This window comes from Nansenia antarctica (assembly GCF_963989245.1).
Source record: "Nansenia antarctica genome assembly, chromosome: 1".
Taxonomy (NCBI): domain Eukaryota; kingdom Metazoa; phylum Chordata; class Actinopteri; order Argentiniformes; family Microstomatidae; genus Nansenia; species Nansenia antarctica.
This window is the reverse complement of record NC_137674.1, coordinates 96784832-96807812: the sequence shown is the minus strand read 5'-3', so window position 1 is coordinate 96807812 and position 22981 is coordinate 96784832. Positions and strand designations below refer to the sequence as shown.

At 44.6% G+C, this 22981-nt stretch overlaps 2 protein-coding genes across 2 annotated transcripts in view; one reads left to right on the top strand and one right to left on the bottom strand.

The window, feature by feature from the left end:
* Positions 1-3760: 3760 nt before the first annotated feature.
* On the bottom strand, positions 3761-8969 carry ntmt2 (N-terminal Xaa-Pro-Lys N-methyltransferase; the record flags this gene model as incomplete). The annotated part of the gene is made up of 4 exons (XM_080528092.1): positions 3761-4017; positions 4472-4724; positions 6440-6615; positions 8783-8969. The coding sequence occupies 4 exons, from the start codon at positions 8967-8969 to the stop codon at positions 3761-3763; spliced, it is 873 nt and encodes a 290-aa protein (XP_080384218.1).
* A 2024-nt stretch (positions 8970-10993) lies between these two features.
* kifap3a (kinesin-associated protein 3a) overlaps positions 10994-22981 on the top strand; it is a gene marked incomplete at its 5' end in the record, with an annotated part of 27028 nt that continues 15040 nt past the window's right edge. The window contains 10 exons of the mRNA XM_080532923.1: positions 10994-11034; positions 11887-12018; positions 13246-13394; positions 13661-13719; positions 13844-13985; positions 14656-14755; positions 15203-15327; positions 15520-15618; positions 17465-17643; positions 20262-20430. Of these exons, the coding sequence (XP_080389049.1) occupies positions 10994-11034; positions 11887-12018; positions 13246-13394; positions 13661-13719; positions 13844-13985; positions 14656-14755; positions 15203-15327; positions 15520-15618; positions 17465-17643; positions 20262-20430 (1195 nt within the window). The remainder of the gene's footprint in view (positions 11035-11886; positions 12019-13245; positions 13395-13660; positions 13720-13843; positions 13986-14655; positions 14756-15202; positions 15328-15519; positions 15619-17464; positions 17644-20261; positions 20431-22981) is intronic.

The window sequence follows — 22981 nt, the reverse complement described above, 5'->3', positions numbered from 1 at the left end:
GCATCAGTCCCTCAGCCTTCTCCACGTATCTCTGGCTCTCTGCTAGCTGGTCTAAGTCATAGCGCACCCAGGCCAGGATCCCGTAGTGCACTATTAGCATTGCACCCATGTCCTCTGGGCTGCTCTGGTGAACGGCCTCATAGGCCTTCCTCAGGCAGCTGAAGGCGTCCGCCCGGCTGCCCAGCGCGTAGTGCAGGTAAGCCAGGAGGTTGTACAGGTGAGCCGACCAGTTACATTCACCACCCTCATGGTCAATCATTGATTCTCTCAGTCCCTCCAGTTTGGACCTGCTGTAATCCAGCTTCCAGGTGAAGTGGCATTCCAGACCTTCCAGCCTGGTTTTCAAAGTCTGATCCATGCTGGTTGAAAAAAAGAAATCAGAATCATGCATTAAGTAAACAAATTGTTGAAAAAAAGAAACAATTGTTCATTTTGTTCAGTAAAATAAGATGCTGTAATACGTTTCTTTATCTGCCATTACACACATAATGTAAAGATTCTGCATATTCAGACCTTACATTCAGACCCTAATTCCCATTGTGTAAATTCGGTTGACATCTTCATTACAATAGATCCAATGCCACCAATTATATCATTATGTTATGTATCAGAATTCTAACTGTACCTTTAGAGAGTTCTTCCCTTGTTGGGTGAGATTACAGGAGGTAATCTGTTTTGTTGTCTCTGTGTTGCTGCAGCAAAAGTGTGTTGCAGACTTCCCATCCATTCTGATTTTATACTCTGTGGCTGAGTTTCGTTTCTCAGGAAACAGAAACCACACTCTCCAGCCAGCCATTAGACTGAGTTTCATTTCTAGCAAACAGAAACACCAGTGAAAGGTTTTAACACACACCAGTGAAAGGTTATAACACACCAGTGAAAGGTTATAACACACCAGTGAAAGGTTATAACACACCAGTGAAAGGTTTTAACAAACACCAGTGAGAGGTTATAACACACACCAGTGAAAGGTTATAACACACCAGTGAAAGGTTATAACACACCAGTGAAAGGTTATAACACACTAGTGAAAGGTTATAACACACCAGTGAAAGGTTATAACACACCAGTGAAAGGTTATAACACACTAGTGAGAGGGTATAAGGTTAATTGAAGCCTTAAATATGTGTTCCTGTCTGTAAACATTTTGTGTGATATCTAGCTCACTACCACAAAGATTACGGCATCATAACAATATCATGTTGATATTGCTACAAGGTATTCAAGCTCTGATCCAATGCAAAAGACTGTATGACAAAACACAAACATTAGTGTCTATGTATGGATGTGTAATTTAACCAACGCAAATACACAATGCAACAAATACTGTTAGCAGTGCACTACAATATACACTTTATTTACTGTAGATATTGGCATTGACATTTCCACATCAGCAAAACATTGTACACAATGTCAAATATTTTTTTGTAAAAAAAAAAAAAAAGTATAAAATCTGCAATATTACTAATATTATTCATATTAATATCAGTCATCAGTATGAAATACATTCTATTAACTAAACCGCCCCCTGGTATACACCTGAGCTTCGTGCCATGAGGGCCAGGGGACACCAGTTGGAGAGACTTTGCAAGAGAACAGGTCTGACCTTTCACTCCCAGGCCTACCTAGAACACATTTCAACCTACAGATCTGCCCTCACACAAGCAAAATCATCCTATTACCGGTACTCTAATTGGATATCCACTAGTCATTAATAGACTCCTCCAGCCCCCTGACAACTCCCTCCATGTCCTCACTCCAACTCACTCCATGTCCTCTGAGCTCTGCAAGAAGTTCTTCGATTACTTTCAAAGTAAGATTGATGGCATCTGTCAGCAGCTCAAGCTCCCCACCCCTCATCCTCCATCTATCCTTCCGGCTGACACAACTGTTCCTCCACCCCCACCTCCCTGTTCCCTCTCTGCCTTCTCCCCTGTGGATATGGACTCTATCATGAAGCTGGTCTCTGGCTCCCGCCCGTCCACCTGCTCCCTGGACCCCTTGCCCACTTCACTGGTGAAGGCTAGCCTGCCTGTCCTCTGGCCCCTCATGATCGATATCATCAACTCAACTATCTTTACTGGCTCCGTCCCTGCACTGAAACTAATCAATAATTTCCGACCCATCTCCAACCTCCCCTTTCTCAGAAAGATCCTAGAATGTGCAGTTGCCTCTCAACTCCAGAACCACATGTCACACTACCAACTGTTTGAACCACCACAATCTGGATTCAGGGCCTAGCACAGCACCAAAACAGCTCTGGTCAAGGTGGTCAATGATCTTCTCTTGGCTGCTGATGATGGTAATGTCAACATACTCATTCTCCTCGACCTTTCCACGGCTTTTGATACTATCTCACACACCATCCTCCTGGACCGACTTGAGACGACCCTTGGCATCACTGGAACACCCCTGGCTTGGTTCAAATCATACCTGTCCAACAGGTGGCAGTATGTGTCCCTTGGGGGGTTCCAGATACGCCGCAGCATCAGTGAGACAAGGCGTCCCCCAAGGCTCCATTCTTGGCCCTCTACTGTTCACCATCTACCTCATCCCACTGGGCAAAATCATTCTGAAACATGGCCTCAAATTCCACAAATATGCCAACGACATCCAACTCTACCTCCACACGAAACCCTCCTCCGCCCTCCCCTTTCTCATCTCCTGCCTCCATGAAATCAAAGAATGGATGACCACCAACCTTCTCAAACTCAACAGCAATAAAACGGAACTCATGGTCATTGCACCGAAGACCCTCCTTCAAAAGATCGGTAACCTCGTCCTCACCATCGACGGCTGTTCCATCTGCCCCATCCTTGGAGGTCAGGAACCTGGGGGTTTTGATGGAACAGACCCTCTCCTTTGAACCACACATACGATCAGTCACCAAGTCTGCCTTCTTCCATCTCAAAACCATCTCCTGTCTCGAGCCCTCACTCTCTGATACCTCCGCCAAAATATTAATACATGCTTTTGCCACCTCCCGTCTGGATTATTGCAATGGAGTCCTTCTCAGTGTTTCTAGCAAGAACCTGGACCGGCTACAATTATGTCCAAAATTCAGCTGCCAGTATCCTCACACCCCCATCCTACAACAACTTCACTGGCTCTCCATAAAACATAGAATCTCCTTCAAGATCCTCCTCCTCACCTTCAAGGCGCTCCATGGCCTGGCTCCTGCCTACTTAACTGACCTACTCCAACTCTACACCCCTGCACGTAGTCTCCGATCCTCCGATGCGGATATCCTAGTCATATCCGCACTAGGCGTTGCACACTGGCCGACCATGCCTTTTTGTTGCTGCACCCAAGCTGCGGAACACCCTTCCACCAGCCCTCAAATGCTGGTGGACACTCTCAACATAGGACACTCTACAACTCGCCTTCATACAGCATTGCTTGGGTCCGGACTAACACTCTCCCCCATAGCTGCCTTTTTGTTTGTTGTGTTTCTTTTGTTGTTTATTGTCCTGCTTCTCTTGTTTTTTTCTCTGTCAGGTGTCCTTGAGTCTGAAAAGCGCTATTAAATAAAATGTATTATTATTATTATTATTTAATACCTTAAAAAGAGCAACACTAATATACACAGCTGTCTGCATTGAAGAAAAAGTGTGTGTTTGTAATACGCTTCTTTCTGCATGTAGTTGTGACTGTAAGCGTCGTGAGTGTACAAGAGTGTGTCATAGAGTTTATGTCCTTTTAATGTAACTGTTTTTGTTTTTCTGCTGTCCATCATCCACCCAGGGACGATGGCGTTTCTCTACTGCATGGCGACCATCCACACAGGGACGATGGCATCGGGGAAGCCCTCCTGCTTCTCCACAGCAAGGACCTCCAGACCAGCCTTGAAGATGATGTTTTTCATGATGTCCAGGTGGCGGGTAAGGCTGCTGTCAATGGGGTCCAGCTTGGAGCCCTGCCGCGCCATGTTCTCCTTCATGATGATCACCCCGTTGGGCCGCAGGCTCTTCTTACAGCGCATCAGGAACTCCATCAGGTCCTTGTCAGTCATGTGACCTGGAGACAGGACAAAATGCAACACAAAACAACCAATCAGGACGAGTGGTTTGGGATGAAGGCATGTAGAACCCACTGTCTGGTTGGCTGGCTGATACAGTATATCCCTCCCTTGATCTTCAGAGCTGTCTTCTTCATCAAGTTCCCTCATATTCATACACTGAAGGCGACAGGTTTCACCATCTGATGTGGGACTTGAGTGGAGGAAACCAAACAAGGCAGTAAAGACTCTACCGAGGCAACATTCAGGAAATGAGAAATCAATGCTTGTCTCTCCTAAAATAAGACTGAGGAACTGGGCAGAGCTTCTTCATTCACCACTTGGCATTACGACACACCACACTGAGAAAATTCTGTAAGGAGCTCTGACATATCATATGGTTGCAATGTATAGTTCTAAATGCAGACACACACACACACACACACACACACACACACACACACACGTACTTACATGAAACCCACTGCATCCAGATGACATCATACTTCTTTTTGGGCATGGTTAGATCCTTCAGGCTGTAGCAGTAGTAGGTTTCGACCCGGTCAGCGTCATCGCCGAGGTAAGTCTCGTGGGCATGGAGCAGGAACTCCTCCATCATGTCTGCCAACTCCATGGTTTCAAACACAGGCATGAGGACGCCCTTAGACACGCGCCCTATCCCACAACCACAGTCCAGGGCACACTTGGTATCGGCCTTACCTGGACCCTGAAGACAGAGGAGGAACATGCGCACACACACACACACACACACACACACACACACACACACACAAAGGTGTTGAAACACATGATAACAGTGTAAACATCAACAAACACACAAGCAAGTACATAAAGGTTACTTTGTGCATGTTACCATACAGATACTGTATGTTTTGTTCCCTACACCAGATGTGTGGCCTTTGGAAGTCAAAAGCACAGAGAGCAGTAACAAGCACCCTACCTCAGGATTGTGAACCTGTGAACTTTGACATGAAAGAACAAAAGAAGCCTCCCTTTCTTCTGTATTCTGACCTCTCCACTCTCCCTCCCCCCTCCCTCTCTCCCCAAAGGAACGAGGGGGTCGTAGGTCCATCTGTGATTGTATGAAAGATGGGGCCTGAGGAACTCTGTTGGTTGTTAGAAAAGGCTTCCTGGTTTAGTGAATTACTGCCATATTGCTCTCCTTGCATGTACTGCAGCTTAACCTGGGTGCACTCTAAATCTCTCCACTGTGCTAAGTTTTAATGTAGTTGTCAGGATCACAACCCAGACACGGTTCAACGACACCGCAGAGTTTAAAGAGGGGATGGTGTGTCGTGTGTGTCGACTTTCTTCTGCCGTCTTCTGGATGGATGTTTCTTGCTTGCACGACATATGACCAGTTCAGATTTGAGAGGGATTTGTGTGAGGATCTGGCAACCATTGTCAGGTTATAGAGGGCACAAAGCCAGCCTTTGGGTTACATAATGTTTGCTGTAACAACTCGTGACGTTAGAATTATAAGGTTCTATGTCCATTTTTGTCAAAAGTTTGTTTTTTACATAATCTGATCCATTAGGTGTTTATTAAAGTCTGTGTGGTGTTATTTTTAAAATGTTAAAATGTTTGAGTTAGTAATTAATCAAATACAAAGGTTCCATCTCACAAAACATAATGGAATGTAAAAACTTTGACGCTCAATATCTCTGAACTACCTTAAACGGAGATAGAACCTTATAATTCTAAGCTCACGAACTGTCTGTTACCTACAGTACAAGCATCATAGTCAAAGTCACCCTGAGGCTGAAGGGGGAGAAACCAAATCTGCCCCCCCCCCCTACAGAAATCTCTTCCCCTGATCGGCCAATATGACCATGGTAAACTCATTGAGACAAAGGAATTGTCTCACTTTGATGTTGAGTGACAGAAATGTTTGAATACTGAGTGTTATAATGACAGTGGATAGAGCGATATATAAAGTAGGTCTGGTCATCATCACAACTGATGTATCATCTCTTCTCCATGATACAGTATCAAGATACTGGGCAGTAATACCATGACACTGGTGACTCTTGTAAGCGTATATATCATGTCGAGGAGCAAGTCTAACATTACCTCAGGGTACAGAAGGTTGAAAGGCTAAGGGTCAGATGGGCTACATGAGTGTGTTTGTGTAGAGCTGGAATAAGGTCATGAAGACCATTAGATGTGTTTGTAGAGGAGAAGGTGAGGAGGTCTTTTTATAAACTTAAGATGATTCGTTTTGTGTCATAAATAGATGACATAAATATCCACACTTGGACAGTATGAATACTGTATTATTGTGACTGTACAAATAACAGTAAACACTGACTATAGTTGACATTGTATTCAGCCAGGACTATAACACCCATTTTCCCATCAAAGCCAGAAATGAACTAAACACAGAGCACAAGTATCATTTCAGTGGCACAGTACTCTTACCCCCACAAACCTACTCAGAAAGTTCCTGGAACCTTCTAGGTCGACATGAGAGATGTCCACATAATCTCCCATCATTCCCTCCTCTGACGCAGGGACATCCTCATAGAATTTCCGCGCCCTGTAGTAGAACTGCTTCTCTCCTTCAATGTACTCACAGGTGACGGCGAAGAGTTTGACTGTTGGACAGTGACACACACAGGACAGAACAGAGCAGAAGTCAAACTGGGGGAGCAGGGGTGCTGGGGAGAGGCATCGGAACAGCATAGCTGATAATCTGGTGGGAGATGCAGGAAGAACACAGTTTCTAAGACTATAACTAAATGCTCCTATGAATACAGGAGCATTTGTCTTTTCTAACCTCATGATCAGCTGTGGTATGAGCTGTGGTCTGCTGTGGTATGAGCTGATCTCTGTTGACGAAGCCGGCCTTGCCCACCCAACGTGTTGGTTCTGGCGCCATTCCTGGTTGGCAGGCCGATCATTTTTCTCAGTTTGTGTAAAAAATACTTTTTGAGGACCTTTTGCGGCACTAGTTCTGAGCTCAATTAAGTCCAATAGAGTCAACACACATTTATCAAAGCTTAAATGAAGCGTTCGCAGCGGGTGGGGATCGTGTGGGGCCTGTGTGTGTGCCAGCAAGATACACGCGGTCATAAAATGTATGACACCATTATTCAACATTGCTCCCTCATTATGAAGTCATCCATGTTCCAGCTGGATTCTCTCCACAATGCATCAGACGGGGCAGAGATCAAGGCAAGGGATTTGAAAGGTCACCTCAAGACAATTCAGGGTTAAAACCAAGTGCACAAGCAGATCATACATGCCTACAACTCAAGTAGGTCCAAGCAATACAGTCTTAAAATGAAGACGCTCTTGTATAACAGCAATGTCGAGTCTGTTCTGCTGTATGGTTCAGAGAGCTGGCGAGTGGTCAAAACAGCGGCAAAACAACGGATGCCGTAGACAAATATGCCAGATCTTTTGGCCTAACAAAATCTCCAACCATCAACTGTACAAGAAAACAGGTAGCCGGAGCATCACCAAGGAAATTACACACAGACGTTTGGGATGGCTAGGACTGGATCACAAAAGTTGCCTTAAGATGGACTGGACACCACCAGGCAAAAGAAAACCTGGGAGGCCCAAAACCACCTGGCGCAGAACTGAGACACAAGAGCTGGAACAGATGAACCTGCCATGGGGAGGGACACAGCATGCTGCCAAAGACAAAATGCAATGGAGAGAGCTCATTGAAGCCTTATATGTCCCACAGGGGATGAAGAGGAGTAAGTAAGTAAGTAAGTACAACTCTTTGTCAAGTTTGGCAGAGAGACTTTATTCTGAACCCTAACCCTATAGGGAGGCTCTCAAATGCAGGAAAAGAATAGTAACATCCGTCAAGACTAAGATGGAAGGAAGAGAGAGCGAGAGAGTGAGAGGAATATGTCTTCAGGTTTTGTTTTGCCAATTAAGTGCCACTCTACCTTTCCATATCACCCACCCATTAGAGGGAGGGCTGTGTTACTAGCCAGTGGGTGTCCTTCCAACTGTTTGGACAATAACACACTCTGTACTAAATCACAAAACCTTAACCTTACTAGCCACTGTTCTTTATCTATGAATAGCAAGGTTGCTACACAGAAGCCTCCTCTTGATGTAGAGAAGGAATGGAGAGGCTACTGGAAGGAATGGGGATAGCTACTGGTTTTCCTTCAAGAAAAACAAAACATTCTCTACCAGAGTATCTGTAAATGTATTTATTAATCTCATTACATTTCACAGCCTCTTGTAAGTAATCGTAAACACTGACAGTCATGATCCTTGAGTGAGTGGTAGAACATACTTTACATACCAGGCTATTAATGGGGCTTGAGTCAGTCAGATTTGAAGCCTCCTCAAATAGGTTTAAAGAAAGGGTTAGGTAAGGGTAAGTCACATAGGATCCTAAATCATTTTCACTCACTTTCTTATATATTTTGCATCTGTCATATTAACCAAGTTGCATCTGTCATATTAACCAAAACAATTTGGGGGAGAACGTCTGTCTCATATTGTCAACATTAGATTATCATTTCATATCATTTGGACCTGAATCATACAACAGACATCATGGACATTATAAAGCTAATGTATGGGCTGTGGGCAGAATCATGTTATCATACAAAAGACCCATCCAGTGCACATTTATGGGTCCATAGATTTTGGGACAAATTAACATACACTGGGTAGGATTTTGTATGATGCAATCCACTAGATAGAAAACATACAAGCACACACCACCAGTCCCCCCTAACTTAGCCCATAGAGCTGCTGGGTCTTGCCCCTCTCCCCTCTCCATACCCAGGGGTGTCTGCTCCAGCAGATATAGGTAGCTGGCGAAGAAGTCATTCCTGAGGACGTGGTGCAGGTGAAAGGACATACTGTGGCGACACATGGATTTATCAGTCTCCTTCCAGCGGTCCCGGAACGCCTCGTCATACGCAGTGCCCTTGTACTCCATGTTAGGCGGCGGCGGAGGGACCGACATGTCTAGCCCTGTGTGTGTGAGCAGCGCAGGAAGCAGTACTGTGTGAAGCGTGTGTGAACCCGGGCAGTTGTGTGACTGACCAACTGGGCAAGTGTGTGTGACAGACTGACAGTGGTCGGTATGGTACACTGCTGGCTGCTACTGCTGCTGCTATATCTGTGGGTCTCTGCTAAGTCTCTGGCAGCTTGGCTGTGGGTGAAGGACAGTGATCTCTTTCTTGGGGCAGTGCTGAAAACGGCCCTGGCTTTACAGATGACCTGTTTGGTCCTTTGCTTGGGGGGGGATGAGGGAGGGTGGCTATCTGTTTCAGAAACAGCCTACTCCCTGAAGACGAACAGGCATGCAGTGGCAACTTCCAATCTGAAACACCAGAAGCACACAAGAGGGACCATACGTCCACCCTATCCCTCATAGCCGTATAGTGTTACAGTTATTTTTAGCAGCGTCTTCTCATGTTTGTATACATAGTATTTTGGGCAATGTTCTTCAAAAACCAGCACATCTCATTGACTAAGTTACACAGTAGGCTATAAGCCATCATACAATACATGTATGGGATAGTATGCATGCACGGGATAGTATGCATGCATGGATTCAAAATGTAAATATTTCTCTCTATTTAAAGCATTACATGAAGACGCTTATTGGTTTCAGCTGTTCCATGCACGTGACATTTTCTTACTGGCTATAGAGGCGGAAATGTAGACCAAGCGTCTCCGTTTTTGTAATCTCTGCACTTCTCAGAAGAGATCTTCTGTTGCTAGGGGAGACAGTTCCCAGTGTATGTGCAAACATGACATCACCTGTCACATAATTGGAGACTTGAATGTTGCTCAGGCAAGCAAATTCCCTGTGAGTGAAATGACAAAATCAGCAAGTTAGGTTCACATTATTTACATTATTATTGACCTCACAGTCCATGTCCAATGTCATCCTTCCTCGTGACCTCAGTGACCCTTCAGTCAAGACATCCATCAAACCTGCTGCACCATTTGAAAAAGAGGCAGCTGCAGTCTACCAATCCAGCCTAAACTAAAACCTAAATGCTGCTAAAGTAGACCAAAACCACCCACTTGCTGGAGTGAAACAACAAGTGCAACACTTGACGGTTTGATCTCCCTTTGATTTTTTTTTGATTTTTTAATGAAATTGATGATGACAGCTTTTTCAGAATTCACAAACCCTCAGAGAGATATGTATATACTGTTTAGTCAGTTCTCTGTCCACTGTTTTTGGTCCCTTATTTAAGTCATTGAAATAATGGGAACCATATTACACTGAACAAACATACAGCCTGTGATATGAGAGGATGTGCCTTCTGACATAATAGTTTGACAGCGTTCAGGCGCTGCTATTGATGTCAAGCAAAGTTGCTGACTACTGATGTTAGGTAATTCCCTCTGCCTTGTCCTATTAGGGAATGGTGTCCTTTCACATGTTTTGGCTCTTGTGCAAATGTGCATTCACTTAGCATGTGATTTAAATAGACAGTAATAGGTGTAATTGGTTTCAAATCGATCACCTGCTGGTTCGAGGAAGAGGGTCTCCAAATGGAGGACGTGTGCACACCAGATGAAAGACAGATGCTCAGACAATTTGGAAAACTTCATAACGGGAAGCTTTCATTGATGTTGCAATAAACAAAAGCTACATATAGCAGTTAAACGTGTACATGATCAAATCAATCGTGCATGGCTAACAACGACAATAGCCCCTCGCTTAAGCTACCTGCGGTCATTTTCTACTTTGGGGGAATTGTCATTACAATCACCTACAGGGACTGCAAGGTTTTCTCCAGACCGACAGATGGCGATGGCGTTACGTTCCTTGCTTGTTCGAACTGTTGAAGGTTCCACAGACATTTTCTGCAGAGTAAAAAAGGTTCGGCTTTTGCATGCTGGGAAGAAAATCTCACCCTAGCAACAGCAAACGATGAAAGCTGTCTGTTTTAAACATTATTCGAGTCGTTCGGTTGAGTTAATTGTGTAATAAAATTCAATGTGAGTTGCTGTATTGTTGCTGAAATGGACAAATTGCAGGCGGAAGATGCACGGTATTTGAAAAGGTAACGTTGGTTCGGCGTCACGTAGCGTCAACGTTAGCATCACTAGATAGCTTAGCGTCACTAGATAGCTTAGCATCACTAGATAGCTTAGCATCACTAGATAGCTTAGCATCACTAGATAGCTTAGCATCACTAGATAGCTTAGCTGTGTTGACAGTCAGCTGTTGGTCGGTGCTGTCAGAGAGGGTGCATCCTCATCCATCCTAGCCCAGGATGCTCTGGCAACATCAAATCGTGATGTTAGAATTATAAGGTTCTATCTCCATTTTTTGTCAACATTGAGTTTTTTACATAATCTGATCCATTAGGTGTTTATTAATGCCTGTGTGGTGTTATTTTTTAAAATATTGACATTTTTGAGTTAGTAATTCATAAAATACAAAGGTTCCATCTCACAAAACATAATGGAATGTAAAAACTTTGACTCTCAATAATCTCTGAACTGCCCTAAACGGAGATAGAACCTTATCATTCTAAACTCACGAAATGGCATTCATTCTCTTTGGTCCTGTCAAAACACGTACCGCTAGTTAGACATTGCCAGCTATGTGGTTATTATTATTTGTGTCTTGTTATTGAATTAGAAAAAACAGGCAATCTGTTTCAGCTGTGTAATGTTATTATTGTTGCCTGTTGGCGTAAACAACAACCGCACCCAAGATATTTAGTCTAAAGTCAGTTTATTGTACAGCTTCCCATTGTTGCCCGGTGTTTACCTAAAGCCTAGGCAGCAGTCATTGTTTGACACCTTGGGTCATTGGTTTGTTCCTTGCATTTGTATCAGTTTTGTTATTTATATATTCATAATATTATTGTGCTATATTCAGTGGATGAGTCATCTCTCTGTCATAGGAAAGTGAAGGGGGGTAGTATTGATGTCCACCCGACTGAGAAAGCCCTCGTCGTCCAATATGAGGTGGAGGCGACTATCCTGGGCGAGACGGGAGATCCGATGGTCGGGGAACGCAAGGAGTGTCAGAAGATGTAAGAATATACAGCTGGTCGGTCATGAAGAAACTAATGTTGTTTTCTTCAAATGTCAATGTGATATGTATACACTAATGGGGCTTTTCCACTACGGTGCTGACCTGGTGCTGACCCGGGTCAGCCCGCTTCATTACCCTTTTCCATTAGTCGTCCCAGGTCGGTTCGGTCCCAGGTCAGCTCGCTTCTTTAGCTCCACATCGACCCCAGGGTCTACAATTTCATATCCGGGTCTCTTTGCCAGGCTGCGTGTGACGTGTGACGCTGCACACCGTTGATTGGTCAATGGAAAATCGTCATCCCAAGTCCATATTTATTTCTTTACTAACCGCCATCTTGAAATACCACATTCACTCTAGGAAAATGTCACTACAGTTTCTGTAATAGCTTATTAATAAAGATTCGAAAAATTATGCTGACCATCGTATTATCTTAGTTTAATGTCATTTCAATGAATCATAGAACTTTTATTTACAACAAGCACAACACAAAAATCGCTATTATGCACCGTCTTTGTCCGTGAATAACTCCGGCTGTGGAGGTGGTACAAACACAATACTCCGCTAACTTCACCATCTGTCTACGGTCATTTTGAGCCCTTAACCACCGCGCTGACACCCCGAGAAGTTATGCTTTTAACCGTAAACTCGATGAACCGGGAGTTCACCCGGCCGCTGCTGCTGTGCTGTCCAGCCATTTTCACCGTTCACTCATGAGTCAAATGCCGGTAGATTCGCGTCTTGTCGGCGTTTCCCGATGATGATACTACAGTTCATAAAGCAGACAAGTGAAGGCAGTGGTTTTAAGGGTTCAAAAAACATGACTTTATTATGTGTACATAGCTTCCTCTCTCTCTTTCTCTTTCTCTCCCAAAAAATCACTTGTTGCTGTGTACACCCGGAAGCTTTTTGCCAGGCTGCGTGTGACGCGTAACTCCGCCTACTATCGTCTACTCCTCCTACTAGTCCGGGTCGGTTCGTGTATAATGGAAAACCAGAACTGATCTAAACCGAACTGGGCCGACCTGACGCGAACCGAACTGGGCCGACATGGGCTGCTGATGGAAAAGCACCATAAGGCTTAATCATCGGGATACTCTTGCATCTTCCTTTAAACTTAATTGTCGGAGAGGTCTTTGAGTTAGTTACTGGATAGAAATGTTATTTCATCTTTATGTTAGCCAGTGGTTCAAAATCATCCAATATTTATCCATATTTTTATTTACAGTATCCGCCTTAAAAGCCTGAACGCCAATACAGACATTGCCTCACTGGCACGGAAGGTGGTGGAGGAATGCAGGCTTATTCACCCATCTAAACTTCTAGAGGTGGAGCAACTGCTGTTCTACCTTCAGAACCGCAAAAAGACAGGTGATGGTTCCAATGAGCACAACCAGCCCTGACTGGCGGCATGACAGTGGAGGCTGGTGGAGGTAGAAATCGGAGGACAGGCTCCTTGTAATGCATGAAATGGAATACGGAACGATGTGTGTTTGATACCATTCCTAATTCCATTCCATGCATTACAATAAGCCTGTCCTCATATTTCTACCTCCACCAGCCTCCCCTGCTGCAGAATCATTTTGCTAATAGCATGTCATATTGAACAAAGGGTCCCTTACCACTTGCTTTCCTTCACACAGACAAACGAGAGAAGAGACAGATGGCGCCGAGAGACCTTGCACCGTTTGAGGCGATGGAGGTAGGCGACAGAAGTGCATCTAAAAACTGTGTGTGTGTGTCAGCAAAGAGATTTTCTTTTCACTACTATTCTGGAATTCCTACCTTTCTGAGTATGGATCTTTTTCCATCATTTGAACCTCTAGCTGGATGAGGAGGCCAACATCAACAGCATTGATGACTATGTGGAGCTGCTGTACGAAGACATACCTGAGAAGATCAAAGGAGCTACTTTCATCCTCCACCTCGCACGGAACCCTGACAACCTGGAGGAGCTAATGCAGAATGGTATGTTCCTTCCCTCAGTAAACGTCAGAATGGTATGCCCCAGGGTAATCATCGGCTTTGATGATTGCGTGTGTAAAAAGCTGTATTGGCCACGCACACCCAACTTCAGTGCTTGACATAATCCACTCTCTCCACCACTAGCCCATCCCATCCATTCGAAAACACAGCCTAAACCCTAGTCCTTTTCCCTTATGTGTCGACCAAGCTGTTTTCTCTCACAACAGCATAAAGCCATCATCCATTACGGCTGTCACGTGATGGCATGGGTTCATTTATAACTGTCATAACACATCACGGCTTCACTTTGTCTGTCGTAGCTCATCACATGGTCAGTTGTTGACAACGGCAGAGTATGTATGTGAACCGTGAGACCCCGGGGTCAGTAAGGAAAGAGGAGAGGGCCAGGGGAGATGGAACAATGTGATGCATGTCTGTACAGTGAGGATCTCCCATAGCTCAAACCATGGGAGCCTGTAACCATTACATTCCCCTAAAGTTCTGTACCTTAACTCCAAACCTGCCTCTCATCTCTGGCTGACTCTCCCTCACTTCCTTCCTTCTGTCCTTTTTACGTCCTTTCCCAATTCCCCCCCCCCCCCCCCCCCCTCTCTCTCTCTCTAACCAACCCACCCTAACCTCCTCTGGTATGTTTGTGTCTGGTGCTCGTCAGAGGCCGCCCTGGGAGCCCTGGCCAGAGTCCTCCGGGAGGACTGGAAACAGAGCGTTGACCTGGCAACCACCATCATCTACGTCTTCTTCTGCTTCTCCAGGTACTCGGCCTCTCACCAGACGCTTTTGTTTCCACGTTCCGCTCTTTCTCCTTTCTGACAGCATCGTTCTGACAGCAATGACAACATAGCATGAAACCTTACTTTCCAACTGGGGTTTCGGAAACACTAAAATTACCCTCCATAGAATAATATGTAAACGGCTGTCAGGAACGATTTGAGCTGTGAGAGGATGTACGTAGTCCTGAAAACTGATAGTCATTCTTGGCCCTTACTCCATTGCAATGTTATGCTGTTTTGGATATTGGGGACTGTAAGTAGGAGATACTGTTTGACACAATAAGTCTTAGCTTTTTTTGCACTTTACCAGAGTCATTTCAGTAAGTCAGAGCTCCTGACTGTGACCCAAATCGGTATTGAGTGATGGAGATCTACTTTGGGATAAATGGAAGCCTTTTTCTCACTTTTCTTCTCTCTTTTCTCCACCAGTTTCGCCCAATTCCACGGCCTGGTCACTCACTATAAGATCGGAGCCCTGTGTATGAACATCATCGAGCACGAACTGAAGAGATACGACCTCTGGCAGGAAGAGCTACAGAAGAAGACAAAAGCCTATATCCTTTTACATTAGGTCAAAGGTCGTAGAGCCCAAGTGAGTCCCTGCTCTCAGAAATATCGCATTTAGGTAATTTCTAAAGGAAATGTGTGGGAAGGGAGTATGATAAAATTCTATAAAAACATGTGCAAAAACATGCAAGCTCTCTTTATTCAAAATGAATTGGTTGAAGTTCCTTGACTGATCTCACGTGAAGATGACCTGGACAACCAGAACCTGAAGAAGGAGCACGAGAAGGCGTTTAAGAAGTACCAGGGCCTCCTGATCAAGCAAGAGCAGCTCCTACGAGGTACTGTCTCTCCTACTTCACAACAGGACATGTCCAAATGGGAGATGCTAAGTGTCCTTGGGATGACCTTAACCACTATCACAACTTAAGTGGGGTAATGTCAGGTCCACCTCAACAATCCCACTTAGCATTTACAGTGTTGATAATAATATATTATATTTAGGGATGCACGATATTATCGGCACCGATATTTATCGGCCCGATAATGGGAAATTTATGTTATTAAATATTTATCGGTTTTATAAAATTTTAGCCGATAATATGAAGCCGGAAATATTTCTGCTTCCGGTTTCCGCGCTCATGATGCTGCGCCTGCGTACAGCCACGCAGTGTAGAGAAGAGAGCGAAACATGTCTTCCCCGGTGTGGACATTCTTCAGAGTTTCTGAGGCAGATTTGCAATTTGCAACACATGTTCGACAAAAGTTCGGAGAGGAGGGCAAAGGTCTACGAGTTACAACACAACGAATCTCATAAGTCACCTTAAGATTCACCATTGCAAGCACGCTGTATGGAAGGAATATCAAGCACTAGTAGCAGAAGCCTAGCCGCGGTGCCTATTGAACACACATTTGAAAACTGCAGGAAGTTTACTCGAGACAGCTCAAAGGCTCAAGCAATCAATGAAAAAAGAATGGAGTTTATGGCCCTCGACGACCAGCCTTTCTCTGTAGTAGAAGATAAAGGATTTCGCCAGCTAATTTCACATTTAGAGCCCCGGTATACACTCCCAAGCCGCCGCTATTTTGCAGACGTGTGCCTGCCTGCTCTATATGATACAGTCGCCACACACATCCATAGTCTGATCGATACTAGCGTAAGCCAGATAAGTTTTACCACAACCTACCTCATCCTCATGCACTAAAAGTAGCATAGCCCAGCCCTTTTCAGTTGCTTTATTAAGCATACTAGTGTAGCCTACTATGTGCCTTGTGTCATTCTGTTTATCTGCAGACTAAGCAGCCATTTGGCACTAGTTTCTGTAAAAGTTCTATAAAACTTTTGGTTCTATAAAAGTATTTATTTTTGTATTGACTGATGCACTTTATTTATTTATTTTTTTATATTTTATTTATGCATTTTCATTTTACAGGGATAGACAAGATGCACTTTATTTTTGACACTTTTTTGATCTAATTACTCTTAGGTGAGCCTTTTTTGTTTTCATAAAAGGAGGCCAGATCTTGGCTAAAAAAAGCATTGTGCACTGTCTATAACAGATTCTGTTTGTTAGAGGAAATAATAAATGAACATTTGAAGAGTCAGAAGTGTTCTCTTTGTTGTGTTAACAATAGTGATGTAAGTTAGATTTGGTGAGATCACTATGGAATATTAAATCATCAATCTTTGCTCACTACATAGCCTTTCTTACCTTCAGGTGTGCATGAACTACAGGTTATCAACTGTGAAATTATATCTGTTCTCATATCGGTTATCATATCGGTTATCGTCCACGAGAAGCGGGTAAACATCGGTATCGGTTGGAAAAAAATGCATATCGTGCATCCCTAATTATATTCATGATATCTCTTCAGTGCTGAATACCATTCCTTGGTTGTGAAGTCGACCCTATCAAATACATTTGCAGTTCTAATACACAAATCTACCAATCTTTTATTTTATTTTATTTTATTGTCATTAATAGCTTTAGTGGTAGTGATTAAAATAGTACTAAGAGTGTTAGCATTTTTTCACTTTTCTTCTCTTTCCACTAGTTAAATGTAAATGTTATAGGACCCCCTCGTAAAATATGTATAGTTATTATTATTATTATTAAATAGTTAACTATAGTTATTAAACTAGTAGATGATATGTTCCATCTCTCCTGCTCTCCCTGTGGTCTGCAGTTGCGCTGTACCTGCTGTTGAACTTGGCTGAGGACACGCGCACAGAGCTGAAGATGAGGAATAAGAACATTGTCCACATGCTGGTGAAGACTCTGGACCGGGAGGACGAGGAGCTGCTGGCGCTGGCCGTGTCCTTCCTCAAGAAGCTCAGCATCTTCCTGGAGAACAAGAACGACATGGTGAGGAGGAGGAGAACATCAGGGAGACATACACACACACGCACACACACTCAACCTGCGGTAGTGGTGGTCTAATGGATAGTGAGTTGGACTGGATCGGAAAGGTTGTAAGTTCAAATCCCGCCTGAAACACCACAACTAGTGTGCCCTTGAGTAAGGCACTTAGCCCTCAGTTACTCCAGGGGGAATGTCCCGGTGTAATCTGTAATTCTAAATCGCTTTGGATTAAAAGCATCTGCTAAATGGCAAATTCTAAATTCTAATTCTAGAAACTCTTCACTCCAAGCCCTAACCCTAGCTCCAGCTCCAGCCCTAACCCTAGCCCTAGCCCTAACCCTCGCTCAAGCCCCAACCCTAGCTCCAGCCCTACATCACACATAACCATTTTCACCCATCTGGAGCAGGTCTTTAAACTGTGTTTTCAGCCCAGTCTCACTTACCTGGGCCTCACACACTTACTGGCACTTCACTTTTAGGCTAGATGTAGGCTATGTTGTTTTAACTGAAAAACAATTGATGAAACATGCTGCTAATACTAGTACTCTATCCTATGTGACAGCAGCTGGTGAAAGCAGGAACAAGTCGACAACCGACCAAATGTTCAGACTTTTATTCATTTAAAAAAACTAAATAAATTTCAACGTTGTTGAAAATCAATTACGCACACGCTAGTCAAGCCAAAATATTGCAATGCAATGGATTCGGTGAGTAATCCCCAGTGGGTGCATTGCAATGTATTGACTAGCGAGTGTGTCATTGATTTTCAACAACGTTGAAATTTATTTACAAGTCCAAACATTTTGATTTGATGTGGTTGTTGACCTGTTCCCGCTTTCGCCAGCTTCTGTCACATGTAGGTATTGAGAATCTTGGTGGAAACTGAAGCTCCTTATTTCTACGTCTGAAGAACTGTCAATTTTAAGCTAAATGTCTTACACTGCAGTTCGAGGGACAGTCCTGTACTTTCCCAATTCCGTTTTCCACCTGGATCCAATCTCACACAGTTTCTGTGTCTTTATCAAAGCCAGACTGAGTCAGGAATTGTTTTTTATCTCCTTGTTTCCTTTTCTGTGTATCTTTGACTCAGAAAAGTAAAAGAACCCTTTCGGGAGTATGGAACCTTCCAGACATGTGTCCAACAGAAAACAAATGATTTCATCACATTATTTTGCAGAGTATACTGTATCACCTAACCTCAGGGAAAAAGGTGTCCTTAACGCCTAGATGTTGTGATTAGCTAAAATAAAGATCATTGCCTAGTGATCTGTCATCAGATTCTAATTGACACACGACACATGTTCAAATTACTGAAGAAGACCAGATAAATGGTTGAGATATTCTGATGGTTGTTATGATTCAGACACTAATGCACTGCTAATGATAATGGACGTGACAAGGCTGTAGTTGATTAGTGCGCGCAGCAGGCTGGGTTTTGGAATGGTGTCATTGGGAGTTCTGGGTGCACAGTAACCGTCTTAATTGAGATCAGGTTGTGTCCCCTTCCCCTGCCCAGTCTGTCTCACTGTGGCTGAGGAGGGAGACCACAGCAGAGGGAAGCAAGACGTGTTAACAAGCATTGCAGCGCTGGCAACGTCAAGACCAGTCACTAACACGTGGTCACTTATAGTCTCTCACAGTAACTCATAGGCCAAGACGGCTGAAGGATGGTATGCACACACACACACACATTCTAACAATCCTGAGCCCAGAGTGCTAGATCCAAGTGATAGTAGTTAGAGATCAGCTTAGTGGTTACTGCTACCAAAAAATGTGTTTTACGGACCAAAATGTCGAATAAAGAAGAGTAACACTGGGAGCAGCCGCCGCCAGTGTGCAGACCTCTCTCATTTCTCAACAACCAGACAGACAGACTCACGCACACTCACTCACTCACTCTATCTCTAGAATGATGTGTTCTCCACTCCGTTAGACATAATACATGTGACAGCAGCTGGTGAAACCGGGAACAAGTCGGCAGCCGATCAAACGTTTGGACTTTTATTCAGAAAAATGTAAATGCATTTCGACCTCGTTGAAAATCAATGACACACTCGCTAGTCAACTATCACAGCTTGTTTTGTGAGCCTGTTAAAAAATGTAAAGTAGTGTTATAAGTAGTATAACTAGTTAACTAAGTAGTAGTGGGGGATTACTCACCGAATCCATTGCATTGCAATATTTTGGCTTGATTAGCGAGTGTCATTGCTTTTCAACAACGTTGACATTTAGTTACAATTTTCAGAATAAAAGTCTGCAACAATTTGATTGGTTGCCGACTTGTTCCCGGTTTCACCAGCTGCTCACTCTGGTGTGGTTCTGTGAGGTGCAGGAGAGTCATGTCCTATCAGCTCAACACCTCCACCTACCTGTTACCAATGTGTATCTACTCAGAGCTCGCTTCTCTTCTGGGACGTACATTAATAATAACAACAACCCATGAATGTGAAGGATGCTGAAGGATTTATAGTTGACTGAAACAGTAATTTCTCTCCCTCTGCTGTTGTGGTATCTTCAGCGCCGGGGCCCATGATAATGACTTCATTTTGTGTTAATTGTCAAGTCAAGTGTGTGTTGAGTGACACTGGTCTCATTCCCCCCCCACCTCCTCCTCTGGGCAGGCTGAGACGTATGCTGTGGAGAAGCTGGCCAGGCTGCTCCCCTGCGAGCACGAGGAGCTGCTGGGTACCCTGCTGCGCCTCCTCCTCAATCTCTCCTTTGACACGGGCCTCCGCAGCCAGATGGTCCAGGCAGGCCTCATCCCCAAACTCTCCTCACAGCTAACTACAAGTACGGTAGCTCTGTCAACCGCTGTGTGTGTGTGTGTGTGTGTGTGTGTGTGTGTGTGTGTGTGTGTGTGTCTGTGTGTCTGTGTGTCTGTGTGTCTGTGTGTGTGTTTGTCCTTGTGTGTCTGTGTGTCTGTGTGTGTGTCTGTGTGTGTGTGTGTGTGTCTGTGCTAGAGATTGATTGATTGATTGTGAGGTAGTGGTAGTGTAAGACAACAGGCCTATTGCTGTTTCTAATTGGGTTTCTCAAAGAAATGGACACATCACTCTCATTATAACTACTGTATAAACAACTGCCAGCTCACTGCTCACAGTTGTACTCTCCTGTGTGTTTGTGTGTGTGTGTGTGTGTGTGTGTGTGTGTGTGTGTGTGTGTGTGTGTGTGTGTGTGTGAGTGTGTGTGAGTGTGTGTGAGAGAGAGAATGACCGTTTCTCTTTGTCACCTGTGTGCCAGTGTTTCTGCAGGTGCAGGCTTTTATAAAAGCTGTGGATACAAGTTGACTCTGGTGACCATTAGAGAAATGACTTCCTGTAAGGAGAGCCAGAGTGTGATTGGTGCGTTAGCTCATCCAGGGGGTCATATGGCATGCTTGGGAGCATCTGTGATGGGTCTTTTGAAGCCTCTCCAGGGAGAGTCGGGTAACGCGCATAATTAATATAATATATTTGTTAGAATAACACTCTGGGCCCCAGCATAAATGTTGTTTTTACAGCAGCGGGCCAGAGAGGCGGAGGAGGTCTACAGAGATTTGGAGGGGGGGGGGGGGGGGGGTTATTTTTTTTTTTTTTTACTTTCAGTAAGAGAAGCACATACATACAAAAACACTTCAACTTCACCCTCACTCCTGCCGTGTGTGTGTGTGTGTGTGTGTGTGTGTGTGTGTGTGTCTGTCTGGCTGGCTGGCTGTGTGCGCGAGCGCGTACGTTTAGATTCTGAGCCTATGATGGAAGAGGTCCCATCCATCAATCTTGTTTGTGCCTCTGAAGTGTCCTCTGCTCTCTGTGCTTATCTCAGAGTGAGCCGCTCCTTTGGTGTGTGGTGATGGCAGCCATTCGCCCTGAGGCCTCTCCCATCAGAGCCCACGAGGGGTCACGACCCTGGGTTATAAGATGAAAGGGAGAAGGGTCGGCTACTCCTCATCTCCACCTTCTGCATGATCCCACCACCTGAGCGGAGATTTAAGATATCAGCTCCCACACTCAACCCTTCACCGGGCCACAAGTGTTTTACTATCATCTTCTAAATCCGCTGAAATAACTCAATTGACTCCCGTTTTTTCATTATTTTTTTATTTTTTATTTTTTTATTGTTGTTTTTTTGTAGGGCTGGAGATTTTCTCCCAAGTCATTTTCTACCACCAATACTGTATGTGGCTCATGGGTTCTCTCTTTGAAGACTGAACCAGCGCTCTTATTTCCACCGAAATGTGCAGTAACAACAGAATGGCACTGTCCACAAAAACCGACCCAGACGCCCTCTCATGCATGCTGCTGTCATTTTATGAAGGTTGGGTGGCTTTAAATCAGGCCGGGGTGTAATTGGAGTTACGCTCTCCCACTAACTGCCCCTGAACAGTCTAGTTAATTCTTAACAGCTCCCCTCTCCTCTTTCTTCGCTCGGGCTCTTGTAGTGTTTTGAACATTTAATGGGGTCTCTCTCCTCCCCCATAAAGGATCCTTTGCGTTCCTACCGGTGAAGTGAAGCCAGTTTGCCAGGTCAGATGAGACTGTGTGTGTGTGTGTGTGTGTGTGTCTGTCTGTCTGTGTGTGTCTCGGTGCGTGTGTGTGTGTCTGTCTGTGTCTCGGTGTGTGTGTGTGTGGGTGTGTGTGTGTGTGTGTGTGTGTAAGCGCATTGAAAACGTGTGTGTTGTTTAAGGTATACATGTAGCCTAGGTTGAAGGGATCACTAATGAGAAGCACATGTGCCGACCAATCGCGGCGCTGGAAGGACCTGAGCAGCGTAGCTTTAACTTATTAAAGGCAGTAAAATTGATGCTTCCTCCTGTTTTCCCAATTAAACCTAGAAGCCGTCTCTCTTCAGCGTTTTCCCTCTTGTTTCCAGGGGTTCAGTGAGCACATCTGGTTCCAATAGGCTGCGATAAGGCTGCCTGCATGGTCACTGACCACGGATTAGTTAGAACAGGACTGGGGTTGGGTCTCTTGGTGATGGGATTGGGCGGTGTTGCCAGTCGTCAGGGTGGCTGGTCCATCATCAGCGGTTCTGACCCAGCCAGTGCAGCTGGCCCCCTCTCTCTCGTCCTCTTGACAGCTCATCCCGGGCCAAACCCTGGTCCTCTCTCGTCATGGTGTGAGCTGGCTCCCTGCCCCCCCCAAGTCCCCCTGCAGCCGTTTGGGTCAAACTCGTAAACACTCTGGGCTACCTGACAGCTTAACACTGAGTCACTGTTGTTGTTGTCCAGGCTACTGCTGCTGCTGCTGCTGCATTCCATAACCTTGTATAGGCTAGCTAGCAATACGAAAATCGTGTACATTTCCTTTGAAGAGTGTCACAATCCAACTGCGAAACTATCATCACTGAGTCCTAGTTCAACAGT